Source organism: Protopterus annectens, chromosome 7.part0 (assembly GCF_019279795.1).
Source record: "Protopterus annectens isolate FY-2018-M chromosome 7.part0, PAN1.0, whole genome shotgun sequence".
NCBI lineage: Eukaryota > Metazoa > Chordata > Ceratodontiformes > Protopteridae > Protopterus > Protopterus annectens.
In genome coordinates this window covers 1556748041-1556769683 of record NC_056739.1, presented here as the reverse complement: position 1 = coordinate 1556769683, position 21643 = coordinate 1556748041, and the positions used below count along the sequence as shown (strand labels likewise).

Sequence of the window (21643 nt, the reverse complement as noted above, 5' to 3'; positions counted from 1 at the left end):
AGTTTCAAGCTGACAGCTTGGTTCCTCCACTTCCGGTAATTGCCAGGCAGAATAATGTATCTTTCCCAGTACAAAAGATGCTTCTGGCTTCTCATAAACTGTCCACCAGGAAACTATATCTTAGTAAATGGAGAAGAGTTGCGCTTTGGTCTCACAAAGAAGGAATTTACCCTTTTTCAGCCTTGATTAATAATAAGGTATTAGAATATTTATCAACTGTATTCCAGTCAAGAGCCTCGGCTTCTACCATTAGAGTTCATTTAGCTGCTATTTCAAATTTCCACAATAGCTTCGAGGACCTATCCTTAATGTCTCATCACCTTTGCAACAACTTCCTAAAATGCATTATGCATTTGAAACCACCTTTTAAAGAACCTATTGAACCATGGAATTTAACGTTAGTCTTGTAAAGTTTGATCCATCAGCCCTTTGAGCCAGCAGTCACCTGTGATATCAAATTTGTATCTTGGAAAACCCTATGAATTGCAGGCTTTGTGTGTGAAACATCCATATATAATTTTTCACAAAGAGAGTGCATCACTTAGAACTAACCCCTCTTCTGCCCAAGGTTGTATCAGACTCAATTATTTATCAATCCATAGACCTGCCAGTCTTCTTCCCAGACTTCTCAAAGGAGAATAGACAATTACATTTTTCTTGGATGGAACGAAATCCTTTAGAAAATTGGACCAATTTTTTCCTGTCTTTTTCAGGTACTTGACTGAGCAAACCAGTTTCCAAAGTTACATTATCAAAATGGTTGAGAGATTGTATCTCCTATGTTTATGATCAAAATAAGCTAAATCTATCAACCAAAGTCAAAGCTCATTCTACCAGATCAGTTTTCACTTCAGTGGCATTTCATTCTAGAGCCTCTATGGATGACATTTGTGCAGCAGCCACTTGAGCTACCCCTCTTACCTTTATCACTCATTACAAATTGGATATGGTCTCCAGGGGAAGAGCATCATTTGGCTCTATGGTGCTTAGGAATATACCTCCATAGGCCACCAAGAAATAAAGTAGCTAGGGGCTTTGTCTCAACAGTCAAGATTGAATGAAGATTGACAACATCAGATAAAGAAGTTATGTTCTTACCATAACATTCCATCTGTGTTGTTAGTCTTCATTCATTCTTGACATCCCACTCTGCAACCCCCCCCCCCCCAAAGACTCCTGGAGGTTCAGAATAAGTCCTGGTTTATAGTAGGGCAGTTGCTCAGACAAAGCTTCCACATTTTATTTCTAAGGGCAAAACTCGATCTGAAGGGAAGGGAAGAGAGGCACTATGGGTAGCCTTAGCTCAAGAGTTTTTGTCTGGCGCAAGCTTGATACAACGGCTGAGTCAGTTCCGAGGATGGAACCGAAACCCAGCAGTCATCATTGAATGAAGATCGACAACACAGATGTAACATTATGGCAAGAACATAACTTCTTTTTACTGCCATAGGCAAATGTAGAGACAGTGATTGCCTTCCTTCAGGAAAGCCAGTGGTAGTAGCCAGGCAGTTATGTTGGCAAGGCTGTGCAGGAGGAAACCGCAGTGATTTGTAAGAAATAGTTGGGACCAGCAGTCTCAATTCCTGTAGTGTGCTTATCCCAGTCCTATCCTCTGTAAGGAGGGAATTAGAATTGCAAAGATGCAACAACTCTAAGAGAAAGGGGCCATGCTTTTCAGATAGCCTACTCCCAAACTGCCCCCTGACTGCTGATGCATCTGACATAGGCTGGGATGCTGTCATTTTGTACCTCAATTGGATCCACACAAATGGATGCTAGGTAGGAATAACCTTCTTGACATCCGATACAGATGAGGTGTAACCAAATAAAGATTTCTTTGCTTGCTAAAGCAACAAACGGATAGGGAAATTCTGCTCCAGAGCACCAAATAAATTAACTTTGGCAATGGATACTTTTAACCTTTACTTGACAGGCCTATTTTTTAATGCTTTTCCTCCTATGCTGTTACTTCCCAGCATGGATTCAAAAGTTAAGGAGCAGAGGTCAGAAATTATTTTGTTTGTCCTTTACCACCAAGACAACACTGGTTGTCCAACCTGCTTCAGATGGTAAGGGTAAACTTCTGCTGCTGCCACACCTACTGCTGTGCTGTAAAGGGATCCCTAGTAAATCCAAGTCTGCCCCCCTGCACTGAAAACTTCAGATACTTTGAAAACGGGGATGTGGAGATGAGCATCTTTGAAAATGGGGATGTGTAGATAAGTATCCTTGAAGTCTAGTGCCCCTAGGACAGCCTGGAAGTGTAGTAGTGGTAGCAGGGGCTGTAAAGTAAGTAAAATGAGCAGCTTGGAAGATATGAATTTTGTTTTCTGTTGGGCACCTTTATTCTCAAGATGTGCTAAAAATTATTTAGGGAAGTTGCAACACCATTTAAAAGAAAATCAGACCTTGCTAAATGAAAAAGATCCCCCTCCTAATGCCAAACAGGAACTCGCTTCCCAAATAAGTGGATGTGCCGGTGTTTTTTTCTGTATCTGTCTGAGGTGTTTTCCACTAGCTTAGTTTGTGTCTGTATGTAGGTACATATTTCAGCCATTTCTGCCTGCGTATAGATCATCTCGAGCATCTAAACCAGCAGTCAAACAATTCATGAAGTGCAGCTTACACTTAAGACTTCCCAGGAAAAGCCAATCTCCAGCCTGATCTTTACATTTTGCTTTGGAAAAACTAGACTTGCTTCCCTTTGAACTAGCTTCTACATTACCATTGAAAGTTCTGACTTGGACAACTGCATTTTTTATTTCTTTTACCTCAACTAAGATTACCCTTGGAACTCCAGATCCTGATTTGCAAAGAGCCATGTGTACTGTTCCAAAAAGATAGGATAGTCCTGTATACTAACCCATCTTTTACACCAAATGTCATTGCAGAAGTAAAACAGAACCATGTAACCCAACTCAAAGTATTTCTCATAGCCCTTAAAGTAAAGGACAGATGGTTTTGCATTTTAGATATGCATAGACAATTGAGATATTATCTGGACAGAACTAAGACCACCAGAAAATTGGAACAATAGTGTGACAGTCCCTACTCCAACCCAGTAATCAAGGATCCTCAATCCTCACCCCTGACACCAGTGAGGAATTGGCCACTAGGAACAAAAATGGATACACACAGTATTTTCAGATGCAGATCTCTGCACCAAGCACAATTTTCTGTAAGAGCACACAGGGAGCACACTCCAGACCTGGGGATGGACTCTCTCTCACTCACTCACTCACTCTCTCTCTCTCTCTCTCTCTCTCTAGGACCCAAACAAGATTCCACATGTACCACTTTGGAGCTCTCTGTCTTTGTTCCATGTAGCTGACACACACAGTTGGCTATTTGATTTTCATGCACACACACCTGTGAAAGGCTGTCACAGGTTTACCAGCTATGCTCCATCTCCCCAGACTATAAGGTAATCATGCTGCCACCATTCAGCTACTCTAAGGGTCTTACAAGGGTACCCAATTACACTGAGTAAAATTAATACTAATACAAATGGTAAAGTTTGACCATTCCAGCAAGGCCACAGTGTCACTAAAATAAGCATAAATACTCTTAAGATGTTAAAAGTATTCTCTAAAAGACCAACCACAATGAAAGGTATAGAAATATTTAATAATAAAATAAAAAACATGAGAATACTGAATATCTAGTTACAATAAACGCCAGAGTTTCAATCACAGGAGATATAAAATAACAGTGGGATAGATTTTACACAGATGCAGAAAAACATTACTTAAGCTCACTATATTTTCCTGACTAATGAATTACTGTTCCCTAGTTAAGTTACTTACTACAGCAGGGTAAGATGCTGAGTGTTGAGTTGCTGTTTGTTGATCATTTCTGACTGCCATCAGACATCATTGCTTATACCATGATTCCAGTAGTTTTGTCACTTATATTTTACAGGATTCAGTCTTCTGAGCTATTGCTTTTATCTCTTCTCTTGCTCTGACCTTTTGGAAGTTTTTTCTTTGGTGCTGCTTTAGTGTCTTCCCATCAGCCCCTCACTAAGGAAGACTTCCAGTACTAGGTGTAACAGATGTGCCGTTAATCCCTGTACTTGGAAATCTCCTCCTTCTAGCAGCTGCAGTTGGAGATCTATGCAAATCAAACAAGTATACTTGTATCCGTGTATGTTTTGTTTTTCTTCTCTTGTCTTGATTATGCATGCTGATTTGATTGGGGAGAAAAGGGTGCAGGATATGCATGCACACACTTACTCAACTATCGGAACTGACAAATTAAAATAGTCAAGCTGTGGACTGCAGGAGAGGAAATCATTAGTGAAACAAAACTGGTCTCCCTCACAGATCAGATGATGTGGTGAGTACATATGTGTTATTTTCATTATGTAGTAGCTTAATTCTTCATTTTTATAAGTTGTGCAAGGTTGGAGCCTCATCCTCATCTCTCTTTTTGTTTGAGTGAAGCTTCCCAAGGCCAAACTTATTTCCATCATTAGGATTAAAGTGTGTAGTATGTACTTGCTTTGAGATGGGGACAATCATTTACCAGTGTTCAGAAGTATTTTGTATATGTATGTGTGTGCTCCCTCAGCAGACTTCACTTACACTTTAACAAGTATTGAAGTGCAGAGTTTGTATGGACTTTGAATTTTAGTGCATGATTTATATTAATGAATTTTGGCTAAAACTGTGAGTGTTTCAGCCTGTTAATTTCACAGGTGAAAACAGAACTTTGTTTTAATGACATTCACTGATTTGCTTTCTTCCTGTATTGTAGGCAGAATTGGTCCTGAAGGAGGGGTCAGGGTATTTTTTTATTAACACTAGTGATCTGGGCATTGTACGCGCATCCTTTTTGGAAGCTCAAAGCATTGTTCAGGTGAGTGGATGAAATGCATTTGACTTTTAGCTATGAAATTGTTTCATAAATCATACAAAATAGAGTAATGCTACATAATGAAGATACATTCTAAAATGGTATTTATGCTGCTTTTTATAGTCTACCACTTTGCCTTTCATTAAGTTCTCCCAGATTGTATTCAGGTTGCATTATTTTGTTCACATAAGTAGTGTTGTCTTGTAAGAGCCTCATAATGTCAGTTCTTCTTTTTTCCAGTGGAAGCATATCAGACTCTTTCCATTACTAATTTGCTTTGTGTATCCCTAAAACCTAAATATATTTATCCATAATAAAAACATACTTGCTTAGATGTGAGAAAAATAAAAGCTGTTCCCATGTTGAGTGATATTTATTTTAATTGCCAGCATTGTCATCATCAGTTCTAAGACGTTTTAAAAAGCTTTTGGCAGTACTCACCAATTCTGAAACAGTTAACATAAAAATACATAAGCATTTGCATTGGTGACACCATCTTATTCAGCACCAAACTGTCTTTTAAAGGAGCTCAAGCCATATGTATTTGTTGCTTTATTATGTGGTTTGTAATAAGGCAATATCTGCCTGTATTCCATTGCAAAACTTAATTGACAAGTAATGAAATTCAGAAAATGGTTCAGTCACCAGTCAACATAAATATTCCTTTCAAATCACACTACCAGTTAAAAGTGCTATTTCCTTTACACCCAGATGCAGTAGTCCCTCATAGACAGGACTCTGGCACAGTAGTGTAAAATGAACAGTACTTACAGAAACCTCACAATAGTAGAACAGCTCTTTTTACAGTTCCATCAACAGGGATAATTCAAAAAATAGATTCTTCTTCACAGACTGTGATAAATCCAGTTGGGTTCTCTTTTGTTCCCGGGATGATGAACTGAGCTGCCATATTCCTTCATTTCAGTATTGGTACCTCCATATGGAGTCCTCAAACACAAAGGTTACAAATCTCTCCTTAAGTCACGGCACTGGACTTTAACTATCCCAGTGTGCAGCTGTCCCTCGTTTATCTTTAACTCATTTTTTTCTGCATTAGTATCTTTAAAGAGATGATCCACCACTATGCCATCTGACCCTTGTAAGCGATTACATTTAATAATACTGGTCTCCATCATGCTTCACAACCCTCCCCCTCAAGAGCCCTTGATTCAAGCCTCAGTGGATAGGCTGTATATCTGGAATAGCCCATCTGTATTTGAGTGGCTGTGGCCTGGTTGTATGATCATGACACTGAAAAATTGCAGGGTCATTGCCAGTTGTCGTAGCTTTATATTGGTGAAATTGTGTTAGAATAGCCATTAAAGGGGTACATATCTACGATCAGGACAAACTCTTTTCATGCGGGAAAATAATTCAGGGTATTGAGGTCCCACGTAATGTCTGAAAACTTACAATGTTAAGTTGTCTATCTCGCCTTCATTCTTGCTGGATGGGTTCGGAGCCGACCTCGGCTCCGACTCGGCCACTCTAAAAGCTCGAGAGTTGGTTCCACCGGCTCGAGGCTCCCCTTATATCCCACAATGCTAGGCGAGAGTTACCTCAGATCTCGTTTGCCGCTACAGCTTCGAGGTTGGTTGTTTCTACCGGTTCCTGGTGAGTACTATTTTCTTGTGAAATTAGTCTTAAAAACCCCTTTAATTTTATATTTTTACTTAGTTTAGAGTAGGTTAGAAAACTTTTATCCCTAACCAAAAAAAAAAAAAAAAAAATTTCCGTTTCTTTTCCCCAAGAACCTTTGGTTCTTCCCTTGGGCCTATAGGCCTTTCCTTCCCTAGTGGAGTGTGTGTGTTTTATTGTAGTTTATTATAGTTTAAATTACTAGTACTACTATTACTGTTATTGTATTAATCTGACAGGGTATAACTAGTGTGTTTGTGTGCGTGTTTGTGTACACCTGTTCAGACAAAAATGTCTAAAGAAGCAAAGGTCTCAGTTCAAGAAGTGTGATGCGTGCTGTCAGAAAATGTCTCTGACAGACGCTCACACTTCTTGTGTCTATTGTCTGGGGCCTTTGCACCTGCAGGACTCCTGTGCTGTGTGCCATGGCTTCAGCCCCAGGGTCCTGCAGGAAAGAATAAATTAATTCTTAGAGGCTTACTTAAGCCAGAGGATTCCCTGTCTGTTTCAACAGGGAAGCCCTCTAAGGCATCTAGGTCTTCGGCTCCGGCAACTGAGCCGAGACCTAAGGTTTCTCAACCTTTGCCTTCATCGGCTCCGGCTGGAGCCGATAAGTCTCAGTCCACAGTTTCTGTGGCCCCTTCGGCTCCGGCTGGAGCCGAGGTAATAGAAGTTCCCGTGTCGGCTCCGACCAGACCTTCGGAGCCGACAACTAGGAAGAGGTCCAGGTCACCATCCCTTGGCTCCGTTCATTCGGCTCCAGGATCTCCCCTGCTGTCTGAACGGAGCCAAAGGTCTCACTCCTCTAGGTCATCGAGGCTGTCGGATCATGACCTTCAGAGGGTAGTGAGTCGACTACTTAAGTCCGAGGCACTGGCCCAGATGCTTCAGAGCCCGACTCATCAGTCGATGCCTGCCCCGGTCCATCAACTTATTCCTCCTTCGACTCTCTTGAGCTCGGAGCCGGGTCGTGTCGGAACCGAGACTGTGATTATGTCGGAGCCGATACAATTGTCTTCGGCTCCGTCGTCAGCTCCGTTTTCTTCCTTGGAAGAATCTCGGCGCCGGACTTCCCTCGTCAGCTCCGAGGGGGCGAGTGGCATCGGACCCCTGTCCAACCCCTCTCCCTCTCGGGGCTTGGCGCTGGTGAGTTCGGCTCGACATCGGCCTCGGAACCATCACTGTCGGTGCCGAGGGGTTCTTAGCTCCTCGGAGCGGGGACCTCTGGCTCTGCCTGACAGGGGTGCATTCGAGGTCATGCGGAGTGTGTTAGAGCCTGGCTCTACTCCACAGTCGGTTCCGTCCGCCCCTCCCTCTATGGTGCCTCAGGCTAAGTCGACTCACTCCCTCATCCCGGACCGCAGAGAGCCAACTCCTCAGGAGCCCCCTGTGGGATTTCATCCTCTTCCGAGGCCTCTCCTGATTTGGCAGAAGAGCCCCCTCGGAAGAGGAAGTGTAAGAGGAAACACATTGACTCACCTGAGTCCATCACGTCAGACACAGATTTGGATGACTCTGAGGGTTCCCCCCGTTCCCCTTCTGAAGATGTCTCATTTGCAGAGATTCTGGAGATCCTGAAACAGAGGGGAAATTGGCCAGCCCTCAACCCTTCGGAGGACGAATCTGTGTATCTTGAGGCGTTTGGCTCTCGTCCTTCCACCTCCTGGGTGTCCCCGACCCCCTCATGCAGGTGGTTGCTAAGAAGGCATGGGCGGCTCCTGATTCAGTGGACCCCACTCCCAGGAGGCCCTCTAAGTTCATAACAGCTCCAGCAGACAAACAATTTTTAACAAAAGGAGTTTCTGTGGATGCTATGGTGGTAGCTGCTGCCACAAAGAAGGAACTAGCTGATCCTTCAGTACCTGTCCATCCACCTAACAAGGAATCTAGGTCCATGGATAGGTACGGGAAGCGGATGTTCTCCTCAGCGACATTTACCATGAGTTCGCTGAACTACCTGTGCCATTTTACTCGTCTTCAAAGGGACTTGATCAAGGAAGCGAGTGAAATGTTAAAGGATCCTACAGCTGCGGGTTTCAAGACAGAATGAACACGCAGCTGGCTACCCTTAATTCCATAACCAACTCCTCCATGCGCTCTTTCTTACGGCTGATGGAGCGAGCAGAGCCGCAGGGACAGGTGTAGCCTTACGTAGGCACGCCTGGATGCGGCTATGCAATTTGCGGACCCTTTCAAGACGTCTTTCACGAACTCCCCTTTGATGGATCATCTCTCTTTGGTCCTCAAGTGAAAGAAACCCTGACTAGGTGCGAGACTGATGGCAAGACCCTTTCTGCCGTCGGAGTCCGTTTTCTACTCCTTCCAGGCCTTACCCCAAAGGCCAGAAGGGTGGAAAGATGTGGTTCCGTAAACAATCTCAAGGGACTTCGCCTGGCGACAGAGTCGTTTCCCACCAGAGGCAGAGGTGGGAATAACAATGGTAGACGCCGCCTAGGGGCAGGGGGTCCGCAGAACCAGGGCAATCGGGAAGCCTTCCTGACAAGCCCTTTCAGCATCCCTGAGGTGTTGCCCGACTGCCCATCTTCGGAGGCAGTCGGGAAGATTGTCACTGTACCCAGAAGCCTGGCTATCCCTGACTCAAGACAAATGGGTACAGTCCATCATTTCGAAGGCTATTCTATCCCTTTCTTCGCTTTCCAAATCAGTCAAAAATCCCTTCCAGATGTTCCACCCGCTCAAAGGGATCTAGCAGCTTTGGAAATTTCAAAACTGCTTGCAAAAGAGCAATTCAGCCAGTGCCACCAGACCAACAAGGATCCGGAATCTACTCAAGGTTCTTTTTAGTTCCAAAGAAAACAGGGGACTGTAGACCGATATTGGATCTCAGTGTCTTGATCAAATCAGTCAAGAAAACAAGATTTAGGATGGTCACGCTGCAATCCATCCTTCGCCTTTTGGGCAAAGGAAACTGGATGTGCTCTATAGACCTTCGGGATGCGTACTATCACATAAAATGAACAGACGCTCCAGAAGATTCCTTCGCTTCAGGCTAGGAACCAGTCATTTTCAGTTCAGGGCCCTGCCCTTTGGTCTCACCACTGCCCCCCGGGTGTTTACCAAATGCATGGCAGTGGTAGCTTCTCACCTGAGACGACAAGGATTCCAGGTGTTTCCATATTTGGACGACTGGCTCCTCACAGCTCCCACCAAGCATCTCCTTCTGATGGCCAGAGATTACACTTTTCGCGTTTGTCAAAAGCTGGGTATTTCAATAAATTGCGAAAAGTCTGTTTTGTCGCCTTGTCGTACTATTACCTACAATAGGCGCAAATCTAGATACGACAAACATGTCTGCAAGGCTAACACATCAAAGGATATCAGACATTCACAAATTGGTATCACTTCTTCTCAACAACAACAGAATCAAAGCCAGGTTAGTTCTAAAGGTGTTGGGAATTATGGCAGCGGCCATACCTCTCCTTCCATTAGCCAGATACCACATGCGGATCCTTCAGTGGATGCTTTTTACTCAATGGTCATACCAGGAACTTCCAATGTCTCACACCATTGTGATCACGCGTGCACAAAGCATCTCATGTGGTGGATGTCTTCCCCCCAGCTCCTGTCGGGAAGACCCTTTGTTCCACCTCCTCCGGTTGCTACACTGACAACGGATGCCTCCCTGATCGGGTGGGGGCATTATCAGGGCAGGACAGTCCAGGGCACATGGCAGCCAAACGAATGCCACTTGCACATAAATGTTCTGGAGATGAGAGCAGTGCTTTTAGCGTTGCAAGCCCTTCAAGACTCTCTTCCCTTGGGAACAATTGCAATCCAGACAGACAATATGTCTGTAGTGTGGTACATCAACAAACAAGGCGGAACCAGATCATACCCCCTGTGTCGAGAAGCACTCAGACTGTGGCAATGGGCGATTTCTTCTCAGCGTTTTCTGATAGCAACGCACATCCCCGGGAAGTCCAGTCATATTGCGGACAAGTTGAGCAGAGCTATTCTCATGCCTCACGAGTGGTCTCTGAAAGACTCTGTAGTGAGAGAAATTTTTCTCAAGTGGGGTCAGCCTTGCTGCGATCTTTTTGCTACTCCCCAAAACAACAAGTGCAGAGAATATTTCACTCTATTCCCTTTACCAGGCCAACCCAGCAGAGACGCTCTAGTCCAAGTTTGGCCCCGGGACTTCTGTATGCATTTCCTCCTTTCCCACTGATCTCTCAAGTAATTCAGAAAGCTATCGCTCAGAAGGCCTCTTTGATCCTCATTGCTCCTTACTGGCCTCGACAAGTGTGGTTCCCCTTTCTACATCGTTTTCTCTTGGAGCGACCGTGGAATCTGGACCTAGTTCCAGATCTTTTGATCCATCAGTCGGGTCAGTTTCATCGCTCCCTCCCTCTCTGAACCTCACTGCTTGGTTCCTCCAGTTCCAACCTTAGCCAGGCTTCCTCAATTATCTCACTCTGTTAGAGATATATTGATAGCTTCACATAAATCTTCCACTCGAAAGATTTATTTGAGTAAGTGGAAACGCTTCTCATATTGGGCACAAGGAAAGGACATAGATCCTTTCACCGCTTCCATCCAACTAGTCCTTGATTTTCTAGCTGAACTCTTCCATGCAGGTTCATCTCCTCTACACTTAAAGTTCAATTGGCAGCTATTTCTAACTTTCATGTGGGTATTTCTGAATCTGCCCTAATGTCCCACAAACTCTGCAAAGCCTTTTTGAAAGGAGTTTTTCTTCTCAGACCTCCTATAAGAAATCCTCCTTCTCCTTGGGACCTAAATTTAGTTCTTGCTTCTTTGATTCTTCCCCCTTTCGAACCTGCAGCCTCCTGTTCCTTAAAATTGTTATCATGGAAAACTCTTTTTCTGGTAGCTATTACATCAGCTAGAAGAATTTCAGAGCTTCAAGCACTCAGTTGTCGTCCTCCTTATCTTTTGTTTCATAAGGACAGAGTATCCTTACGAACTAACCCGTCCTTTTTGCCTAAGGTGGTCTCGACATCAAATCTAAACCAAAGCATTGACCTTCCTGTCTTTTTTCCAGAGTATTCCAATAGGTCTGAACAAAAATTACATTGCCTGGATGTTCATCGTCAATTGAGGTACTACTTGGATAGAACAAAACAATTCAGAAAATCTGATCAGCTGTTTGTCTCCTATGAAAGCAGAAAGGGACTTTCAGTTTCAAAGGTATCATTATCCAGATGGCTAACATCTTTGATTTCCATGGTATATGAAATTAGACAACAAAAATTGCCTAATAAACCTAAAGCCCATTCCACCAGAGCTTTGGCTACTTTTTTAGCCTTCCAAGACAGACTGCCTATTGACACCATTTGTGCAGCGGCTACTTGGGCTACTCCTCACACTTTTATTTCTCATTATAAGTTGGATTTAGCTTCTAGGCATAGAGATAATTTTGGTTCCACTGTTCTCAGGAGTCTGTTCCGTTAGGCCACCCGGGATAAGGTGCTAGGGACGCGGTCCCATCCAGCAAGAATGAAGGCGAGATAGACAACTTAACATATAGAAGTTATGTTCTTACCATAACGTTCCATGTTAGTTGTCTTCTTCTCGCCTTCTTCTTGCGTCCCACCCTCCTTCCCCCTGGCCTGGACAGACCTAGAGGAGTTGTGATCGTGACCTCTCTTTCTACCACCTCTTTATTAGACATATGCTGTTGCGCATATTTCCTGGATCAGGATGTAGGTCACCCTTCTTTCTTCCTGTTGTTAGAGGTGGACTCTGTTTAGAGTTATTCTGTTACTATTATAAGCTGGGGTTAGCTTACAAACGAGATCTGAGGTAACTCTCGCCTAGCATTGTGGGATATAAGGGGAGCCTCGAGCCGGTGGAACCAACTCTCGAGCTTTTAGAGTGGCCGAGTCGGAGCCGAGGTCAGCTCCGAACCCATCCAGCAAGAAGAAGGCGAGAAGAAGACAACTAACATGGAACGTTATGGTAAGAACATAACTTCTATTTCTGTACCCCTGTAGCATGTTTTTATATAGCGAAGCTTCCTGCTAATACAGCAGACTGTGTTCCCCATCCCCTACAGTCTGCGACAGTGCATCTGCGTCAATCTCCAAAGCATCTATTTTTGCTTGGAATTTTTTAAAAAGTCAGGAGCTATGAGTATGGCCACTGAGCATAACACATTTTTCAGCTGTTTAAAGTTGTACTTGTCCACTTCATGTTCAGTGGAGCTTTGTCTAATGAGTTTGGTCGGGGGTAAGCAATGCCGGCATAATCAGGAAGAAGCTTTCTATAACAGCTGTCAAGACCCAGAAAGCTTTTACTTGCTGGCTTGGGCCAGATGTTCTTCGTGTTTCACTGTTGCAGTCATTACGTTTGGGTTATCTGCTTGCAGGTAGCCCTGAGTCGGCCTGACTATCAAAGTCTTGGGTCCTGCGTTGGTTGCTGTCTCATCTTCCATGACGTCAGGTAGTCAGGGGTATAAAGCATGCAGCTGATGCCATTACATCAGTCTTTCTTACCGTGCGGTGCCCGAAGCAGAAGCAGTTCGCAAGTGCCGGTTGGCCGACTCCTGAAATGTTCGTTTTCGAGTTTCATAACCGAAGTCTTCAACTAAGCTAAGTACCCCATTGGGGATCCTTTTTCTTGCTCTAAACTGATGTCAGTAAAAGTTAACAATTGTATTTCTTGTGGAAAGCAAATACCTCATAAAGATTTTCATTCATACTGCGTTCCTTGCTTAGGTCCAGACCATGACGTACCTCACTGTCGGTTTTGTGCCTTATTGAAACCTCAAATTATTCATCGTCGGTTCATTTTCTCATTTAAATATTTTGGTACCCAGTTCAGTTATCCAGAAATGGCTTTGGTAAGCCACCCAACTACTGACATTCTAAAAAATGCAAAGATAAAGACAGAGACAGACTGCATAGGTCCAAAGCTGCTGACGACGCTTCTCCTATGCTAGTCACCAGTTCGCCAGTACTCAGTGAGGCGCTTTTGCAGCCCCTGATACCCACTACTTCAGATTCGCAGGCCTCTACTGAGACCCATTCTGAGTCTGGTATGTCGCGAGATGCTTCTTCGACTGTGGGACCTGCGGATGTCTCTACCTTGGATGGGTCTGGAGCCACTGTGCAGGCACCAGCTTCTGAGTGAGTATTCAGGCCTACTGACTTGCACATTAAACTAACGCCATCTTCTTCTTCAAGGCCTAAAACTCGATCCATGCCTAGAAAATCGATGCCCAGACTGCATGGTCAGGCCCCTATGCCTAAAGAACAAATGATAAGAATGGCTGAAGACATCATTACTCTAATCAGAGGAAGGCACCCTTCTCCCCTCTAAGAGACCTAGAACTGATTTTCCTTCTAATTTTTCTGATCAGGATTCTGAAATTTCTGTTTCCTCTGATGACCAGGAGTTGCCCTTATCTACTTAATGAGGATTCTGATGCAGATGACTCCATTCCCTCTGCTTCCCCTCCAGAGGATTTCTCTTTTGGTGAAGCCTTGCTTACTCTTAGGGAGCATTTCCGCTGTGAAGGCCAGTATTACTCTGACACCAAAAAGAGGCTTAGGGATTTCTTACTCCTACCTCAACACAGGCCTTTAGCTATCCCTCCTGTACTGGACATTGTAGATGATGCCTTCTCGGAATCTAGCCTGGCCCCTGACTCTTTACCTCCGGCTCCCAGAAAACCTGACTGGTATTACAAGGTACCTGCCTCTCACAAGTTCCTCTTTAAGAATCCTGCTGCGGATCCTGAGACCATTTCACAGGGACCCAAAGGCATTAAGGCTACTACTGCCAAAAACCCTACCCCCTCCGATAGAGATTCCAAGGCCCTGTACAGATGGGGTAAGAAGGTATACACTCCTGCAACTTTGGCCATTAGGGCGTTAAACTGCCAGTTTCATATGTTAAAGTATCAGCAGCATATTATTGGATTGCTTAAACAGAAAATTATGTTGATTCCTGACTGTGCTGAAAATAAAGAATTACAGAATGTAATGCAGTCTGCTGAACAAGTTGGAAAACATACTTTGCAATGTGGTTTTGATTCATTAGAGGCATCTTGGTGGGCTGCTGTCACTGGGTCTGTACTTAGAAGGCATGCTTGGCTTAAGGAGCAATCTTTGCCAGATCATGTTAAAGCTAAATTACTGGATGCTCCCATAAACCAAGACCACCTGTTTGGCAACAAAGCAGAAGAAGTACTTAAAAAGATGGAGGAGAAAGCTAAATCTATGGAAACTGTTAAAGATTTCCTGCAAGTGCAGCTTCCCAGATTTAGTAGGCACTGGCCTTTTAAGAATTGGTCCTTTCCTGCCTCTTCCAGGCCTTCTCAGTCCAAACCCAGAACCAGCAGAACACCCAGGCTTCAGTCCCAAGGTACTTGCAAGCCTAAGCAGTGGGGGGCTCCCACTTCCAAAGCTGGGAGCAGTAAGACACCCCCCCCTATGGTAAACTGTCACAATGATGTAACTTTAAACCTTCCAAGCCCTGCTCAGTAACTGTTCCTTTAGGTGGAAAGATCTCCCTGCATGCAAAAACTGGGAACTCATTACCCAAGACAAGTGTGTTTTAAATATAGTTTCCCAAGGATACATATTTCACTTCCAGTCCTTACCAACCCCAAATGGTTGGCCAGACCTACCCTCAAATCAGTGGGCAGAGGCTCAAAAGCAAGTTCTCTCTCTTCTAAGCATCAGGGCTATTCAACCTTTCCCAGAAGAAGAATGGGGACAAGGTTTCTACTCAAGACTTTTCCTGGTACCCAGAAAAGACAATTCCTGGTGTCCTATCTTGGACCTGTCTATCCTAAACACTTTTTTGTTAATCCCAAAATTCAAAAAGCTAACTCTTCATCAGCTACTTCCCATGCTAATCAAAAATGCCTGGCTGGTAACACTGGATTTAAAGAAAGCCTACCTGCATATCCCAATAAGGGAATCTTGCAGAAGATACCTACGCTTCGGAGCAGGCTTACATGTGCTATCAGATGTTCTTCATGTTTCACTGTTGCAGTCATCACATTTGGGGTTATCTGCTTGCAGTAGACCTCAGTCGGCTTTATTAACAAAGTCTTGGGTCCTGCGCCGGTTGCTGTCTCTTCCGTGACATCAGGTCGTCAGGGGTATAAAACATGCAGCCAACACCATTACATCAGTCTTTCTTGCCATGCGGTGCCCGAAGCAAAAGCAGTTCACAAGTGCCGGTCGACCAACTCCTGAAAATTTTGTTTTCGAGTTTCAGAACCGAAGTCTTCAACTAAAGCTAAGTACCCCGCTGGGGAAACTTTTTCTTGCTCCTTACCGATGTCAGTAAAAGTTAATAATTGCATTTCTTGTGGAAAGCAAATACCTCACTAAGATTTTCATTCGTACTGTATTCCTTGCCTAGGCCCTGACCACTACGTACCTTGTTGTTGGTTTTTTGCCATATTTAACCAACGCACTGTCCATCATCAGTATATTTTTGCCTCTAAATATTTTGGTTCTCGGATCAATTATCCAGAAATGTCGTTGGTAAGCCATCCGACTACCGGCATTCTGAAAAAGTGCAAAGATAAAGTCAGAGACAGGCCGCCTAGGTCCAAAGCTGCCAATGACGCTTCTCCAAAGTCAGTCGCCAGTTCGCAGGTACTCAGTGAGCCGCTTTGCAACCCCTCATACCCGCTCCTTCTGATTCGCAGGCCTCTACTGAGACCCATTCGGAGTCCGGTATGCTGCAAGATGCTTCAACTGTGGAACCTGCGGATGTCTCTACCTTGGATGGGTCCAGAGCCGGTGTGCAGGCACTGGCTTCTGAGGGTGCATTCAGGCCTATGGACTTGCATATTAAACCGATGCCTCCTTCTTCTTTAAGGCCTAAACCTCGAACCATGCCTAGAAAACCGACGCCCAGGCCGCATGCTCAGGCCTCTATGCCTAAAAAACAAATGATAAGAATGGCTGAAGACCTTATAACTTTAATAAGGGGAAGCCAACCATTCTCTTCTAAGAGACCTAGGACTGAATTTGTATATGAATCTTCTGACCAGGATTCTGATTTTTCTGATTCTTCTGATGATCTGGATTTACCCTTATCTATTTATGAGGATTCTGATGCAGAGAATTCTATTCCCCCTGCTTCCCCTCCAGAGGATTTTTCTTTTGGTGAAACCTTGCACACTCTAAGGGAGCATTTCCACTGGGAAAGCCAGGATTTCTCTGATTTGAAAAAGAGGCTTAGGGATTTCCTACTCTTGCCTCAAGATAGGCCTTTAGCTATACCTCCTGTACTAGACATTGTTGATGATGCCTTTTCGGAATCTAGTTTGGCCCCTGATTCTTTGTCTCCTGCTCCCAGAAAACCTGACAGATATTACAGGAATGTTCTTCATGTTTCACTGTTGCAGTCATTACATTTGGGTAATCCGCTTGCAGGTTGTCCTCAGTCGGCCTGATTAACAAAGTCTTGGTGCCTGCGTCGGTTGCTGTCCCTTCTTCCATGACGTCAGGTCGTCAGGGGTATAAAACATGCAGCCAACACCATTACATCAGTCTTTCTTGCCGTGCGGTACCCGAAGCAGAAGCAGTTCGCAAGTGCCGGTCGGCCGACTCCTGAAATTTTCATTTTCGAGTTTCAGAACCAAAGTCTTCAACTTAAAGCTAAGTACCCCATTGGGCAAACTTTTTCTTGCTCCTTACCGATGTCAGTAAAAGTTAATAATTGAATTACTTGTGGAAAGCAAATACCTCTTAAATATTTTCATTCATACTGTATTCCTTGCCTAGGCCCAGACCACGTCGCACCTTGCTGTCGGTTTTGTGCTTTATTTAATCAGCGCACTATCCGTCGTCGGTATATTTTTGCCTCTAAATATTTCGGTTCTTGGTTTAATTATCCAGAAATGTTGTCGGTTAGCCATCCAACTACCGGTATTCCGAAAAAATGCAGAGACAGAGACAGGCCGCCGAGGTCCAAAACTGCTGACAACGCTTCTCCTAAGCCAGTCACCAGTTCTCTGGTACTCAGTGAGGCGCTTTCTCAGCCCCTGATACCCGCTACTTCTGATTCGCAGGCCTCTACTGAGACCCATTCGGAGCCCGGTGTGCCGCGAGATACTTCAACTATGGAACCTGCGGATGTCTCTACCTTGGATGGGTCCGGAGCCACTGTGCAGGCACCGGCGTCTGAGGGTGTATTCAGGCCTACGGACTTGCATATTAAATCAACGCCACCTTCATTACAAAGGCCTAAATCTCGATCCATGTCTAAAAAACCGACGCCCAGGCCACGTGCTCAGGCCCCTATGCCTAAAAAAAAAATGATAAAAATGGCTGAAGATCTAATAACTCTAATCAGGGCTAGTCAACCCCCCCAAGAGGCCTAGGACTGAGCTTGATTATGAATCTTCTGATCAGGATTCTGTTTTTTCTGAGTCTTCTGATGACCTGGATATGTCCTTACGTACTTATGAGGATTCTGATGCAGAGGATTCTATTCCCTCTGCTTCCCCTCCTGAGGATTTTTCTTTTGGGGAAACCTTACATACTTTAAGGGAGCATTTTCACTGGGAAGGTCAGGAATTGTCTGATTCAAAAAAAGAGGCTTAGGGATTTCCTCCTCCTACCTCAGCATAGGTTTTTGGCTAGTCCTCCTGTACTAGACATTGTTGATGATGTTTTCTCGGAATACAGTTTGGCCCCTGATTCCCCGCCTCCTGCTCCTAGTAAACCTGACAGATACTACAGGGTTCCTGAGTCCCACAAGTTCCTTTTCAAAAATCCTATTGCAGATCCAGAGACTATTTCTCAGAGGCCCAAGGGCATTAAGGCTTCTACAGCTAAAAATCCTACCCCTTCTGATAGAGACTCAAGGGCACTGGATAAATGGGGTAAAAAGGTTTATACTTCAGCAACCTTGGCAATCAGAGCTTTAAATTGCCAATTTCATATGTTAAAATATCAGCAACATGTCATTGGACTCTTAAACAGAAAATGATTTTGATTCCTGACTGTGTGGAAAATAAAGATTTACAGGACTTAATGCATTCTACTGAACAAGTTGGAAAACATACTTTGCAATGTGGTTTTGATTCTTTAGAGGCCTCTTGTAGGGCTGCTGTCACTGGGTCTGTACTCAGAAGGCATGCTTGGCTTAAGGAGCAGTCTTTGCCTGATCATGTTAAAGCTAAACTGTTGGATGCTCCCTTAAATCAGGACCGCCTGTTTGGCAACAAAGCTGAGGAAGTTCTTAAAAAGATGGAAGATAAAGCTAAATCTATGCAAATTGTTTAAGATTTCTTACAAGTTCAGCCTCCAAGATTTAGTAGGCATTGGCTCTCTAAGAATTGGTCCTTTCCTGCCCCTTCCAGGCCTTCTCAATCCAAACCCAGACCCAGCAGAAACCCAGGTTTCAGTCCCAGGGTACACACAAGACTAAGCAGTGGGGGGGCTTCCACTTCCAAATCTGAGAGTAGTAAGACTCCCCCTATGGAAAACTGTCTCAATGACTTGATTTTAAAACTTCCAAGCACTTCTCAACTGACTGCTCTTTTAGGGGAAAAGATTGGTCTGTAGGCCAAAAACTGGGAACTCATTACCCAGGACAAATGGGTTTTAAATATAGTGTCCTAAGGATACAGATATCACTTCCACACATTACCAATGCCAAACCGTTGGCCAGATCTACCCCCAAATCCGAGGGCAGAGGCTCAAAAGCAAATACTCTCTTTTAAACATAAAGGCTATTCAAATTGTACCAGAAGAGGAAAAAGGACAAGGTTTCTACTCAAGACTTTTCCTTGTACCCAGAAAAGACAATTCATGGCGTCCTATTCTGGACCTGTCTACTCTAAACACCTTTTTGGTGATTCCAAAATTCAAGATGCTGACTCTTCACCAGTTTCTTCCTATGCTAGGAAAAGATGCCTGGATGGCAACACTCGATTTAAAGGAAGCATACCTGCACATCCCAATCAGGGAATCTTGCAGAAGATACCTACGCTTCAAAGCAGGCTACAATCACTACCAGTTCTCTGCACTGCCCTTTGGCTTATCCACTGTTCCCAGGGTATTCACAAAGTGCCTATCCCCAGTCATTTTGTTTTGCAGGCAAAGAAATATTCAAATATACCCATACCTGGACGATTGTCTAATTCAGGCAGAAAGCCAGGACATACTTTTGAATCATCTGGCTTTTGTACAAAGAATGCTAACTTGTCTGGGGTACGCTATAAACAAAAAGAAATCGCACCTGGTACCCTGTCAACAAATTATATTCCTGGGAGCAAGCTTGAATACAACTTCCCAGATGGCTTTCCTCACGCCAGAGAAGCAAATTCATCTGACAACCTACTTCAAACAAGCCGCTACCTGGAGTTCTGTACATACCTGCACCAAGCATTACCATTTGCCAATTTTCTCCAAGTCCAGAGCTGGCTTTGCCACTGCAGTCTTGCAGGGACTTATAGCTGGTCCTAATGCTATCTAATTTCCTCCTCCCTTTCTTAGCTTTGGGAATCTACCCAAATGTGATGACTGCAACAGTGAAACACGAAGAACATAGTACAGTTGTGTACACTTACCATAAATGTAGATGTTCAAGTTTATTCACTGTTGCAGTCCTGGTTACCCTCCCTCCAGCCCCCTAATTTCGTTGGCTATACCTCTACTATTCTTTACTATGCTTAAAAGCTTTTTGGTGTATTTGCTTTTTTATTGGAGGTATATCCTTGTATATTTGTGTACATATGTTTTATTGCTTCCCATTAAGGGGGCATCTGGCATCTGGGTCAAGAAAAACTGATGTAATGGCGTCGGCTGCATGTTTTATACCCCTGACGTCATGGAAGAAGAGACAGCAACCGATGCAGGCTGACTGAGGGCTACTGCAAGAAGATAACCCAAATGTGATGACTGCAACAGTGAATACACTCAAATATCTACATTTATGGTAAGTGTACACAACTGTAATTTATTTGCACTGCCGTTTGGCTTATCTACTGTGCACAGGGTATTCACAAAGTGCCTCGCTCCAGTCATTGCATTTTGCAGGCAAAGAAATATTCAAATATGCCCATACCTGGACGATTGTCTAATTCAGGCAGAAAGCCAGGACATACTATTAAACCATCTGGCATTTGTAAAGAAATTACTGACTTCTCTGGGGTACACCATAAACGAAAAAAAATCACATCTAGTAGACTGCCAACAAATTGTATTCCATGGAGCAAGCTTGAATACAACTTCCCAGATGGCCTATCTCACAACAGAGAAACAAGTTCATTTGACAGCCTACTTCAAAAAAACTGGCCACAAAGACCCAGCTATCTGCAAGGAAAATACTGCAAGCCCTGGGGTTCATGGCCTCTTGCATTTTACTAATTCCTTATGCAAGACTGCATATGAGGAAACTACAGTGGTATCTAAAAAGCCTATGGTGTCAACATTCTCAGGATCTAGAAGCAATGATTCATATCAAACCTTGCCTACGCCTGGAATTTCCTTGGTGGGCAGAGGCTTGTCACCTAAACAAGGGGCAACCATTCACTCTACCCCCCCCCCCAAACCCTAACAACAGACGTATCAGACTATGCTTGGGGGACTCATCTGGCAGGGAAGTGCATTCAGGGCAAATAGAACCCAAGTCAAATGCACCTGCATATCAATCAGAAAGAAATGTTAGCTTTCCAGAATGCTCTGACAGCCTTCAAGGACCACATTCTTCCAGGACAATTAATGGTAAAGACGGACAACACCACTGTTATGTGGTACATAAACAAGCAGGGGAGTACCTATTCTTACCCCGTCTGCAGACATGCCATGGCATTGTGGAACACAGCCCTGAGCTACCAAGTGCATCTACAAGCTCAATTCCTGCCAGGAAAACTAAATGCGCTGGCAGACTGACTAAGCAGAAACCTCATGGACCTAGACGAGTGGAAACTGGAACCAAAGATTTTCAACATGCTGACAAACAAATGGGGGGAGCCAAGATATAGATCTGTTTGGCTCCCCTCAGAACTACCATTTGGACACATTTTGCACAAGGACTCCCCACAAACAGGCTTGGAAAGTGGATGCCCTGTCCTTCAGCTGGAAAAAACAGTCAGTTTATGCCTTTCCTCCTCTGCCTCTCCTCTCCAAAATACTACTAAAGATCAAACAGAACAAACCAAGGGTGATAGTGATTGCACCAG

The 21643-nt window shown here is 44.1% G+C and overlaps 1 protein-coding gene across 3 annotated transcripts in view; it reads left to right on the top strand.

Annotated features, from left to right (window-relative positions):
• Positions 1–21643, top strand: part of NUP210 (nucleoporin 210) — a 2490054-nt gene that overhangs the window by 1301692 nt on the left and 1166719 nt on the right. For all 3 annotated transcript variants that reach the window (XM_044078102.1, XM_044078101.1, XR_006365597.1), the window contains one exon: positions 4759–4860. In XM_044078102.1, coding sequence (XP_043934037.1) covers positions 4759–4860 — 102 coding nt within the window. The remainder of the gene's footprint in view (positions 1–4758; positions 4861–21643) is intronic.